This window comes from Phalacrocorax aristotelis, chromosome 5 (genome assembly GCF_949628215.1).
Source record: "Phalacrocorax aristotelis chromosome 5, bGulAri2.1, whole genome shotgun sequence".
NCBI classification, from domain to species: domain Eukaryota; kingdom Metazoa; phylum Chordata; class Aves; order Suliformes; family Phalacrocoracidae; genus Phalacrocorax; species Phalacrocorax aristotelis.
In genome coordinates this window covers 7,213,027-7,225,875 of record NC_134280.1, presented here as the reverse complement: position 1 = coordinate 7,225,875, position 12,849 = coordinate 7,213,027, and the positions used below count along the sequence as shown (strand labels likewise).

At 45.2% G+C, this 12,849-nt stretch overlaps 1 protein-coding gene across 1 annotated transcript; it reads left to right on the top strand.

Annotated features, from left to right (window-relative positions):
- Nucleotides 1-4,239: 4,239 nt before the first annotated feature.
- Nucleotides 4,240-12,558, top strand: LOC142057069 (carnosine N-methyltransferase 2). Its single transcript, XM_075092547.1, has 6 exons — nucleotides 4,240-4,383; nucleotides 5,857-5,909; nucleotides 8,985-9,092; nucleotides 9,199-9,329; nucleotides 10,323-10,416; nucleotides 11,437-12,558. Exons 1-6 carry the CDS (start codon nucleotides 4,265-4,267, stop codon nucleotides 11,790-11,792), a joined length of 861 nt encoding a protein of 286 aa, XP_074948648.1. The 5' UTR covers nucleotides 4,240-4,264; the 3' UTR covers nucleotides 11,793-12,558.
- Nucleotides 12,559-12,849: the final 291 nt, after the last annotated feature.

Below are 12,849 nucleotides of genomic sequence, written 5' to 3'. Positions count from 1 at the left end.
CCGCAGCCATGGACCCAGTCCCGGAGGTGAAGAGGTACGTGGATTTTGGAAAGGAGTGAGAGTACGTGTTTCCCCAACCATCCGGCTGGGTTGTCGAGCCAGCCCCTGCCATCCCTGTGTCACAGGTGGATGTGTGTAAGGTGGGAGTGACAGCAGCCCATGTCTGGAGAGGGATGAGGGCTAAGATAGCCTTTGTGAGGAGACTTTTAGCCCCTTAGCAGTCTAAGTTTAGGTGTAATGAAATGATGAGTTATAAAAGTGTTCTTGCAATTTGTGCTGCTAGAAATGTCTTGAATGTAAAGACTTTTTCAACTTAGCGGTGCTGTGTCACTTAAAGTGACACTGTGAATTCCCCCTGTGCCCTGCACCTGCAGTCCATAATGCCACCTGCTCAGTTCACAGAGAGGAAGGTGTTTAACATTGCTAATGGCAAGCTCTGACTTAGCGGGAGCTGCAGCAGGATGAGCTGTGCCTGCGAGCATCCCACTCCCTGGCAGTCACTGCTTCGGTCCTGCAGGTGGGTATCGGGGTCCTGGGACGGGCAGCGCAGGCCTGAAGTACTGAAGTAAATTTTCAGATCTAGGCTAGATTTTAAGCCAGATTTTAGAGGAAGTCCACTTGTTCCCAACAATATTTAAGTCTGTTTCACCTTCCCAACCACAAGTGTTAATCAATCTTAGAAACCTTGCCTGGGGAGAAATGGCAAAAGTGTCGGTGGAAGAGTTAAATTGACATCATCTGTCCTGGTGAATACTTGTGCTGCAGTCTGTCCAGGTCACCTGGCAGGTCTCCTGGGATGGCTGGAAACATTTGACCTGTCAGAAATGGAGTTCATGTCCCTGGGTGCTGAGATCTGTTCCTCTCTGCGCAGGGGAAGCCATGCTACCTCTCGGCATTTTAGTGAGAGATTTATTCTGAAAACTGTCTTGCTGGGTTCAGCCAGCTGAGAGGACAAACTCATCCTCTGTTTTGACAGGGAGAGATAGAGGGGGAGAGATAGAGGAGGTCAGAGGGTTGAGTGGAAGTTGGAGGGACTGGCCTGTAGCCAAGGTGGGCCTTACAGAGGAGGCTGAGTTCAGGCTTGTTACTGCTGAACTTCTGTGAGGTCTTTTCTGGGAGGGGGGTGAGGTGAAGGTGATGGAACTGAGACTTTTGATGCACCTCTTGGGAGCTAGGTATGTGACTTTGGTGGTGAACTCAGATGAAATCAACTGGTTCTGCAGGACTTGGCAGCACTGCAGCATCTCTGAGGCTTCTCGTTGCCCTTAGCCTTTTATTGCCTTCATCAAGAAAAGCAGTGCGCTATTTGCACATGTGGCCACTTCCTTGCTACCTGCTAGCACAGGCATTACATATTTGTAACTCAAAGCCCTACTATAAGACTCCCTTTTTTCCTTTCCACCTCCTGGCTTGTTTCTTATTCACACAGGAGTTTTCTCACTGGCAGAGGGGACTCGGGGGCTGCTTACTGCTATTGCAGACTGCTTGTCATGAAGCATTTTCTAATTTTGGGAGCAGCAACATGTCTAAACTCAGGTTATACAGGAATATCCCCTTAACTCTTGTTGTGCATCTCGATATTGAAATTTAATTACCCAGAAGATGACTCTTCCCCTTGCATAGATAACCTCACCCCAACACTTTCTTTGCAGAATTGAGGTCCTTGCTCCAATTTAATTTCATTCCTTCCTTTTGCTAGTGGCACCTCATCCATATTTTATAGATGAGGCACGTTGTCAAAGGAAAATGAAGATGTGACTTCATTGCTGGAAATCTTCACAAAACCCCCTAAATTAAGAATGAAAACATATGACTGAATGAAAACATTTATGGTCAAATGACTTCTTCAGCTTTTGCCCTTTGCGTCCTGTGCCTTCTACAAGTTATCCAATGTAATATTGACAATGAGGAAAAACTGAAGTTAAAAAACGGTACAAAGCAAAAAAAGTCCCAGAAATATTGGGCCAAGCAGATCTTTCAGCACTTCAGATGCTGAAGCTCACTATAGCCTTTTCCTATTTCACTGCTATTTCTTCTACTCCATTCATGACTAAAGGTTTCACAGAGTGTGTAATATGAGTTAGTCTAATGCCTTCCACTGTATTGACTGGTTGACAAATCTTCAGAGAGAGGAAAAGCTTCCACAACGCATCTCACACAAGCACTGGTGCAGGTGGCCTGTCCGTTGCCAATATTTACGGGGGATCAGCTAACCAAGAAGTTTTAACTTTCTTTGATCTAGTAAAAAAGAACAAATAACATTGATTATCCGGCAAGGAAAATTTATCCTGGAGCACCTTCCTTTTCTTCTGCATTTTCAATGCAGGTTCAAAAAAGTGTACAGGTTCTTCAAATAACTGAAGTGCTATACTTTCCTTACAGGAATAGGTTCCCCAGCATGAACTTTGAAGCAGAGATTCTGACAGCTCCACACGATAATTCAGGTATTTGGGAGAAAATAAAAAATTTAAAAAAGAGATTAAAGTAAAATGCCCACTCAGTGTTCTATCACTACAAACATATTTTAATTCTTTAGGAGTTAGAAACTGTTTAAAAAAAAAAAAAAAAAGAAGAAACAGGATGCTAAACAGACTGCAGTTTGGGTCATTTCAGGTTTATGTTACGATATAGTTCTAAGTATTGAGGATAGATGTTGATATCTTTACCTCCGATAGGGCTGGACATAGGCTTTCCACGCATACCTACCAGAAACACAGCTGCCAATGACATGAGATTTTGGAAACAGCATAGGCATTCAAGATTGCACAGTCCTGTATGAGACACACATAGTTTTCTTACTAGTGGCAACTAAAACCAGACGATAAACAGGTCCTCAAAAGGCAAAAATGTGGATGAAGATGTTCTGCTGAGTCCTGTCCTTCATCCTGTCCTTCATTTCATCAATACCTATAAATATCTGAAGGGTGGGTGTCAGCATGATGGGACTAGACCCTTTTCATTAGTGCCCAGCAACAGGCCAAGGGGCGATGGGCACAAATCAGAACACAGGAAGTTCCACCTGAATAAGAGGACAAACCCCTTCCCTGTGCGGGTGCCAGAGCAGTGGCACAGGCTGCCCAGGGAGGCTGTGGGGTCCCTTCCCTGGAGACATTCACACCCCGCCTGGACGCGGCTCTGTGCCCCTGCTCTGGGTGTGCCTGCTCAAGCAGGGGGTTGGATGGGATGATCTCCAGAGGGCCCTTCCAACCCCTACCATTCTGTGATTCTGTGATCCTCATTTTGTTTATGAGGAAAAGCTGGTTTTTCACCTATTGAATGCTACCTTTCCAATGCTGATCTCACATGCTGAGGCTGGCACTATGACTGCCTTCCTACTGCAGCCCTCTGCCTGAGAAAGACCCCAGACCAGAACTCAACTGTATGGTATCTTCGCATGAGCCTCAGGTCTTAGCCTCATTGTTGCTCCTCAGACCCAAGCAGCTGGCCAGAGCTTGTGCCCTGGCAGCAGTGCTGTCGTTAGGATGAAACAGCACGAAAATGAGTTTTTGCAATAATTGCTTGCAACCGCTTGAGCAGCCCTGGGTGTTGGTTCAGAGGTAGAAATCTTGCTCTCAGCCACCCACATTTGAGCATGAGCCCATTCAGGTGCTTTTGCCATCAGTTGTCGCCCTGGCCACAAGCTGCAGTTCCCAGTGGGGAATTCACCTCTCCAGCAACGCATTGCAGTCCCATGCTGGCAAGAGTCAGAAATGAGATGCACAGGGTTGACTATTTGTGCTTCAGCTTCAGGTAGCAGTTTTTCTGTGGCATCACCCTTAATAGCAAGTGTGCCAACAGCTGGCACATCATCCAGCATGTGCAAGAGCAACGGCCCCCCCAGGTTTGGACCTACTGTGTGATTCCCTTCACCTTCTTGCCTTGAGTCTTCCAGAAATACACTCCAGTTACCTCCATTTCTGCAAACCAAGTACCCGATATTGATCTAGGCATCTTCAGGAAATTATGGGGATATTTTCCTCAGGGAGACCTGTAGTAATGAGGCACTTAACAAATATGCTGATGTCAAAGGGCATCTAAGAACAGTTTTCAAACCCTGAGTGTGAACAGGTTGGAAAATGTTCACATGAACCCACCTGCTTGGATGGCTCCTGGGCCACGTGTCCTCCCTACCATCTTCCTGAACCTCTGGCTTCTGTTGGGTTGGGTTTCTTCCATGAGGTAAGTACTTTGATCCTTCACGTGCCTTGAAGCCACTAACTCACAATTTGTATTTATTTCTCAAGAGTTATATGTGACCCCTTCCATGAGAAGTCTCACAGCCGAGGAGTATGTTGAAGCCTTTAAGTCATTTTTGGATCATTCAACAGAGCACCAGTGCATGGATGAGTTCAACAAGGAAGAAGTGCCCAACATAATGGCTGGGTAAGGAGATCTTCCACCAAAGTGGGAAAGCCATCTGTTATCTTGGGAGGGCAACCTACATACAAGGGTCAGCAAAAATGTTTAAGGATTTTCTGTGGCATGAATGAACTTTTAATGCTTTTCAGTTTTAAGTTCCTTAATAGTGGTCGTTAGGATAGTCTGTTTAATGACTCCAGAATATGTGCTATTTCAGCTAATGCACTGTGCTGCCTCTCAGCTTATGTTAAGGAAAGAATCAAGACCTCATTTTCATGTCCATCTCTTTATTAGCTGATTTTCCAAGGATTAAAGTATTTTTTGTTGGTGTTTTTTTTTTTTTTTTTTTCCAAAAGAAAGCTCTCTCTTGTGCTCTCTCCCTGCTTTTGGGCCTTCATCACACATCAGTCCAAACAGAAACACATCTCTAACTCTCTTCTAGTGACTAATTCTTGTTTTTCTCAATCCCATAAGACCTCCTTGTTTCTGTCCTAAGTCGATTTGCATTGCTTAAGTACCAAATGATAATCAGTTTTGTGAAGTATTGATGTAATATATTAAGCCTGGATGACTGCAGATAAGTTTTAAAGCAGCCTAGATCCAAACCACAAGCAAGATCTTTCAAGTTTAGGTAATTCTTAGATGTTATGGAAACTGTATTCTCCATTGAGAAAAAAATCAAGGCAGGCAAAGTTTTGTTCTTCGGATCAGATATATAAAAATAAGCAATAAAACAATAATTTAAAAAATTATTTATATTCAGAAACAGTCCATGCCCAAGGTCATATAACATGTTGAGCAGCAAGGCACCTTGAGCCCAGGCTCCTCATCCTTCAGCTGGGCTGTTATTAAATATTCTGCTAGGAATCACAAGGCTGGGTGGGTTGTTTTTTTTTTTGATCTTTTCAGAAGTAATTTTTCTAAGGTAAAAATTATTTAAGATTTTGATCTTTGCTCCCAATTTCAAACCAAGACAAATATTGAAAAGAGAGGATTTCCAGTCATCTGGATATCCTGTTTGTTTTTTTTTTTAAATCTGGGTATTTTTTATCCAATATTGGAAAACCAAACTTGTCTCCTGAGGGTGCAGAGGTTTCCCCCAGCACATCTTGTCCCTGCAGCCCCGGCTGGGGAGCGGTGTCCATCCCAGCCAGGCACAGCCCCACTACCCCCGAAGGGAACCCTTTGCCCTGGGGTTCCCTGAGGCCTTTTTGCATGGTGCCAGCCACAGCTTGAAGAAAACTCGCTGGCAGAGGAAGAGAAACACTATACACTGGTGCCTACTTTACTGTGAAATATGAGCTTGCTAATACGGGGCTGGCTCCTGCCGCGCAGTTTGTTATAGCTGGACTCAAAAGGGATGCTCAAATTTCGATCCAAATTCATGTGGCAAAGCTCAGATAAATTTCCGGGCCGATGTGGCATCCAAGATATTGGAATTAAAATGTGAAGTCATGTGACATAGTGTAGTGAAATAATGTGTACCTATCATTTCAGTCTCGGCAATGGAAAATCGGCTATAAATGTTCTGGGAGTTGGAAGTGGCACAGGTAAGGAGCTTAGCAGCACTGCTGATGCTGGGGAACAGGGGGTCCCTATGGGTAACAGAAAGAGATACTGAAATTTTGAGCAATGGGGATAACTACTCAGGCGTTAATAACAGCATTTCTCATTGAAACAGAGAATGGCAAAACAGGGTGTGGAGCCAGGATGAGAGCAATGCTTCCTCCCTGCCTTCGCCACCTCCCTTATGAAATGCTGCTGCTCAAATCAGTCCAAGAAGTGAGAAAAGTGTGATGATTTTAGCTTAGTGTCTGCCTCTTGATGACTCTCACCTGACTTTACATGTCTCAAAGCCTTAAGGAGTCCTACTCCATGTTAGGTACGGGAGCATCTTCAAACCTCATCAGTGAGAGAATTAGAGACATTCACAGGGTCTGTGCCACCCAAAGTCCTGTCTTAGAATATCCCACCTGAAGGGATCTCTCATTTTGTTTTGCTTTTAGGGGTCCCAGAGGGCAAAGCTGGGCAATGCTCTACTCCAGGTGGTGCAAAACCAGCTGGCCACATCCATTAGCATGAGGACTCGTCAGCTTTTTCAAGACACATTTCTTTGTCACTACTATGTTTTTATCCAGTGATAAGTAGGGTTTAACTGCGAATGATATTTCCCCCCAGAGGGAAACCCATCTTTTGAAAAAAATAGCTTTAAAGATGTTCTAAATGTACTTCTGTTTTAAAAAAAGGGGTGAAACAACCAACTTTGCCTCTAGGGAAACTGGGAGAAAATTAAAAGGAGACAAAAGAAGTGTCAGTCTGATTTGTCAGTTTGCTTTTGCTTTAAAAAGTGTTTTCAGCTGAGTTTCAAGTGTTAGTATTTTCAAGTGAAAGTATTTTTCCTCACTTCTTTTGCTTGTTTTCCTGAGTAAGAGAAAAATAGCATTGAATTGTTTTCCCCAGTTGGGAATATGTTAGAGCATATGAGAAAGCAAGCAGGAAGAAATAATTCAGTTCTCAATTACACTTCAGTTTCATTAACTAATATAAAATGAAAATTCTGACTCCAGGAAAACAAAGGGAAAAATGAACTTTTTGCACCATCCCCATTTTTTCTTATTTCCTCTTCAGAAAATGTTTTAATGGAAAAATAAAACCCCTAAAATTTCCTGGGTTTCCTGGGTAGCTGCCCCTCACAGACACGCACGCCCTCAGCTTGCCCATGGCTGTAAGAGCTGAACTTTCTGCAGCCGGGCAGAGTGAGCTGGGATGGCACTGAGCAAAAGGTTATATCTGATCCCTGGCCTTTGGACTCTGATTTCACAGAGCCCCCAGGACTAGTTTAGGTGATGAAATTATTAATGGGCATTAGTGACCTACTCCACATCCTAAAAACCAGCTGATTGGTGCAGATCACATTTTCTCATTCAGCTCATGTTTTCCCACGGCTGGTTTAACTACCCCGGCTGTAACCTCCCAGTTGTGCCAGCGTGGGCTGCTGTTTGCAGAGGGGTTTCACTCCTCTTTCAGCCTCACTGTGGTTAGTGCTGAAGGATTGCTGCTGGCAGGGCAAGATGAGCAGAGAAATTCCTGATCTGAAGCACTGGATTTTTACCACTTTTTGCAGACACCCCTGGATGATGTCTGCATTGAGGGTGTTATTACCTGCTCTCACAAAGACTGGGTTTGGGCATTTTACAGAGATGGATTAAAAAAAGGCTAAGCAACTTTAAAGATACCCATTCACTGTTAACCCATTTGCAGCTATGGGTGGCTCCAGGGCATGAGGCAGCACTGCTCTGCCTCCTGCCTGCCCTGAGGCTGTGGGGAGCCCACGTCAGCACCTCTAATTGCTGGTAGTTCCCATCCCAAGGCATCTACTAACAGGCATTTAGGACTGTCTGAAGTGATTCAGCTGCTTGCCATAGGGATCTGCCTTGAAGTACCAGTGTAAACAGCATTGGACCATGCACTCACCTTCAACGAACGGAGCTGCAGCCTCTTTCCATCTGCCTGTGCCCAGCCCTGCACCACTGCCACTGCATTCCTCAGGGGTCTTGGATATTTTTTCTCCAACTTCACAGCCTTGTCCTTCCTTGAATGTCCCTGTAGTGCTGGCATGGATGATATTTCCCTCCTTGAATTCTATTTACTGCAACACCTGCCAAAGACGACAACTTTTCTCATAGTTGGTGCATCAGCTGAAAGGCTAGGAAAGATGCAGTATCTCATATCAAGCCCTCAGTGTGTGACATTTTCAAGGGCAGGACTATTTTTAGGCCCCACCGTCAGCTACAGGCAAGATCCTCATAAAGGTTCTCTTAAGGTGGTCACCTCTGCTCTTTATTTCCATAGTCCCAGGTAGACTTTGTACGCTTGGTGTGTTGTGGCCTTTCTGAAAGAAACAAGGATGACCTGCATTGTCTTGAAAGAGGCTGAGACCTTCCTAGGACAGAAGGAGAGACTACCGCTTGCTCCTCCAGAGCTCCGACAGCAACAGAGGAAAACCAATAGCTAAATTTGCAGGGCACCTACATGCCAATATGTGACTCTCTCTTTGCAGCTCCAAGATAATGACTAGTTAGTAGATATCCAGAGCTGACACCATGTGGCTGGCCCCAAAGAGGGAAGACCCAAGGTACTGCATGTACCCCAGGACTCCAAGCCATGTCACACCAGCAGCAAAGCAACCATCACTTCCCCAGGGCAGTGCCAAAGGCAAGGACTGCCTTGTGCCGTGCTGAAATTGCACAACTGTGCTGATTCCCTCCGTGCCCCCATTCAAACTTTGCATTTTGGTTGAAAACTAATGCTTCCTGGTTGTTAAAGCATTGATCTTCGACTATTTTGATCTGTCTGCCCCGTGACCCAGAGTATTGTCATTAGCAGGTTTCTGCACTGTTGCTCATCTCTTCCTTGTTCTTAGTCTTATCTGTAACTGCATGTTACCCTGAACAGTAAGATATTGCCGTTAGACTATCACTGGGTTATATGCCACCACGCAAGCCACAAGGTAGAAAGTGCCTCAGTTCTGCTTGGGGGATTTCCTGGCAGCAGAGGCGGCAGGTGCACCGGCAACCTTTCATCTCATTTAAGTACATTTTAAAGAATTTTTGTTTATTGAATAGGTGAGCAGGATTTGAAAATGATCAGGATACTGCAGGCTGCACACCCAGGGGTCTTTATTGACAATGAAATTGTAGAGCCCAACCCACAGCACGTGGCAGCTTACAAAGGTAAGGCTATACTCACTGCCTGGTATAGCAAGGCCTGTTGATTTGAATGATGAGTTTTTCTGCCCTTTTGTGAAATTCATGTTTTCCTTCAACTTTTTAAAATCAGAGTTGGTGAATCAAGCTCCAGACCTGCAAAATGTCTCTTTTATTTGGCACCAGCTCACTTCCTCGGATTATGAACAACAGGTGAAAGACAAAGGTGCACACAAGAAATTTGACTTCATCCATATGATCCAGGTAATGGAGTGTTGCTTTAATTAGCTTTAACTACTCCCTTCATTTCTGCTGCATGCATCAAGTTAGGGGGAGCCGAGCTGAGCACAGTTGTCCCATGAGCAACAGCTTCTGCAGCAGCTCTGCAAACACCAAACCTCATTCCCTCTCCACCCTAGGTTTGGTCGCTATTTTGTACTGGTTTAACTATGTATGGTGGGCAATAAACAGGAAGGAGTCTCAGACCATCACATGTCACTCACGGAACAACAATTATGCTTTGATGCTGTAAAAAGATAGCGCTTTTTTTTTGCGTAATTAGAGTAGTTTGGATGGCACTGAAGGGAAAGGTTAGTGAACGAACACCTGTGTCAGGTTTTGGGTCAAAAATGATGCTGCTGTGTCTGTCATACTGATGACACTGATGTTGTATGTACTAATTATATTTTATAAAAATCTGTTATTCTCTCGCTTTAGTGGCTTTTATTTCATTTTGCTTTCATTTCATAAGAGCTGATTTCAGAACTAGAAGGTTTGGTGGATGGGCCAAGGGCTAAGGTACAAGCCATGAGGGCAGCCTTTGAGATGAGCCCTGCTTTGTCCCAAGTGTTCCTTGGTGTCTGGAAGAGATTGAGCCTGGACAAGGCCCAGACACATCTGATAAGTGCCCCTCGTTATAAGGACCAGCCACAGAAACCAGGGGGCTCTCCTCTGCACATCTTTTCCAACAACAAAACTGCTTTGGGCTTGAAGGGCAGCGATGGGCAGGTCAGTATCCGGCTGGTGGAGGAGGCTGAGCAGAGGGTCCCTGGGTCTGGCCCCAGGCTGTTGGTGCTGGTGGAGAGCTGGTGATGCTCAGTCCTGCGGGGCATCCCTAAATATGCGTGCTGAGTTAGGACAGTCTGGGAAGCAACTGGAAGGTAATTTAAACCAACTCTATAGAGAAGGGTTTAAGACTTTGAAGGGCCATTGCGCTGTGGAGGAGGAATAACAGCTGTGTGTAACTGTCACTTCTAGATGTTGTACCGTGTGGAGGATATTCTCAACACTATCAAGTTTTTCCACAGCTGCCTTGACCATCATGGTAAACTCCTGATCATAATTTTATCAGGTAAGAGGGGCCTTTCATTTTTTGTTTCTTTGCTGGTGTTTTGAATTGCTTTAAAGTATGAGAACCACAAGTATTAATCTCAGGATTTTAGTAGAGAGTAATTAAATAAAACACGCAGTATTTCACAGAGAACAAGCGAACTTGGGCTTAGCCTCTTGGACCCCAATGTCTGATGGGACTGTATAAGCATAGCCTTCATGCTCTTGCTTCTCTGCTTATGAAGTAGATGAATTACTCTCTAACTTGCAGAGACCTCCTGCAGTGAAATTACTGGCTAGGGGCAAATGTGGCTATTAATGAATGAGGGTCAATCCTTCTTCATGGTGAAATGAGCACGGTTCAACCTGAGGTCTGGGAGGACCCATGTTTGGAGCTCTTCTGTCCACACAGCGATGACCCAGACCCCAGCAGGACAACAGGAGCTGCCAAGAGGAAAAAGAGTCAGTTACAATATCATGGCACTTATTAAAATAGAAGAGTGTTCTTTCCAGTGTGCCATTCACAGAGCCCCAGCTTGTGGTGCAGTGGATAAAGCACGCTTCCCCACATTTGGCATTAAAACTCCCTTTAGCTTTGTGGGTAGGCTGTTTCCCTTGCTAGCTAGGATTGGCTTCTCAGGTATGTATTCTGTGATGTATACTTAAAATTGAGATTCAATGTATAAAACCACCTGCACTGTTCCATCAAACGGTCAGTTCATAGGTAGCATGCATGTGCAGGCTCAGTGCACTGATGTGTGCTCCTCCTGCTGGCGAAATCCAGTGCCAGAGACCACCTGTCAGAATTTCCTTTAAACAGGAGCATTTGGAGGGGTGGAGTGGGGCTGATGGAGATCACAGTTTTACCTCTCTCCAGGCACGGACATTTCTAAGTTGACTCAAGTAAGGGGAAAGCTCTTCTGCTGCTCCCGGTAGTCTGGGCCAGCAGCGAGGGAGCATTTCAAACTCATTCAGTAGTTGCATTAGCTGGTGTTTGACTGCCTTGGCTTTGCAAAAGTAACCTTCCCTCCTACTCTGGCAGACAGTAGTGGATGGGCCAGCTTGTGGAAGAAGTACAGACACTGCTTGCCTTCCACTGACAGCGGCCACTACATCACCTCCAATGGCATCACGAATATTTTGAAGAGACTGGGTGTTGAATACCACATTTATGAATACCCATCGGGCTGGGATATCACCGAGTGCTTTATTGAGGGGGACCCGGTTGGAGCCTGCATGTTGGATTTCCTGACGGGGACAAAAAACTTCCTGGGCACAGCCCCCCCAGGCCTGCGGCAGCAGCTGCAGGAGGCTCTCTGCCAGCCAGAGTGCAGCAGCAAAAAGGATGGGAGGATCATCTTCAACAACAACTTGAGTATGATTGTGGTTGAATCATAGAGTCCGGACCAACGGCAAAAGACAAGTTAGGGTGGGATTAGGGGCAATGCAGTTGCAGAAGGTTGTAGCATAGAAAGAAGGCAAATTGCAGGCAAGAAAGTGGGGCTCAGCTGCAGCCTCCCATTCTCAGCCACGGTCAGAGGATGCTGCAACACTGGGGATGAGCTCTTTGTCCCACTGAGGTCAATGGAGCCAAGATTTCACCCTGGTTATTTAGTCCAGTCCTAGGAGAATGTTTTCCAGAAAGTAGAGTTCCATCTCACTAAAAGCCTACGTGGACTTTTTTTAATGGTACACATGCTGCCTGTGCTTTTGACACTGGGATTTCCACTTTTCTATATAGCCAGCATGTTTACCTACCTAAAGACATGTCTATATGACCAGGCGCTGCTTTGCAGCCAGGAGGATGCTACAGCCTGCATGCTGGCTGCGTACAGACCCACTGCTTCCAGCTGTACCAAGAAAAAGACAGCAAGGTGTCACCGTTGCTTGGCACCCAAGTCATGTCCCTCACTGCACCCAGACCTAAGCTGTGAGTTCCTCTGCACTAGGCTATTTCACATGGTTTTATCAGCATAGGCATTTACTGCCCCCAAACACCTCAGAATCTCGCAATATAGACATGTCTTAAAAATTTATCGGCCTTTTTGTTTGGAGAATTTTTTGGATCCCAGGATGGTACTTGCTCTGTGCTTTTTCAGGCCGATATTGATTTTGTTACTTTCTTACTACTGTTTTTCTCCATATAAAATAAAAGCCTTAAACCAAAAAAAGTCACATCTTGTTCTGTACGTGTGGCCTTACAGAAAATGAAGAGTAAAGAGGTTATTTAGTTAAAAATAAAAAACGCAAAATACCGTTTCATGGAAGCATTGAGAGTTTCTTGTGAGAAGGACAAGCCTGAGGCCATGGAAGAGCTGCGCATGAGCTGCAGGTCGTCCTTGTGCCACAGCCGTGGGAGGCAGCTTGGCTCCTAAGGACGCAGCGCTGCTGCAGCACAGCGAAACAGCACCTACGTTACTTCAGTATAATGTATGTGCTTAAGGTGGTAATACAG

Excerpts from the sequence above, each read along its gene's own strand:
- LOC142057069 (XM_075092547.1), top strand. The coding sequence starts at position 4,265 with ATGAGAAGTCTCACAGCCGAGGAGTATGTTGAAGCCTTTAAGTCATTT. Across the intron at positions 9,093-9,198 it reads GCACGTGGCAGCTTACAAAG|AGTTGGTGAATCAAGCTCCA; the intron begins GTAAGGCTATAC and ends TTTTAAAATCAG. Across the intron at positions 10,417-11,436 it reads CCTGATCATAATTTTATCAG|ACAGTAGTGGATGGGCCAGC; the intron begins GTAAGAGGGGCC and ends CTACTCTGGCAG.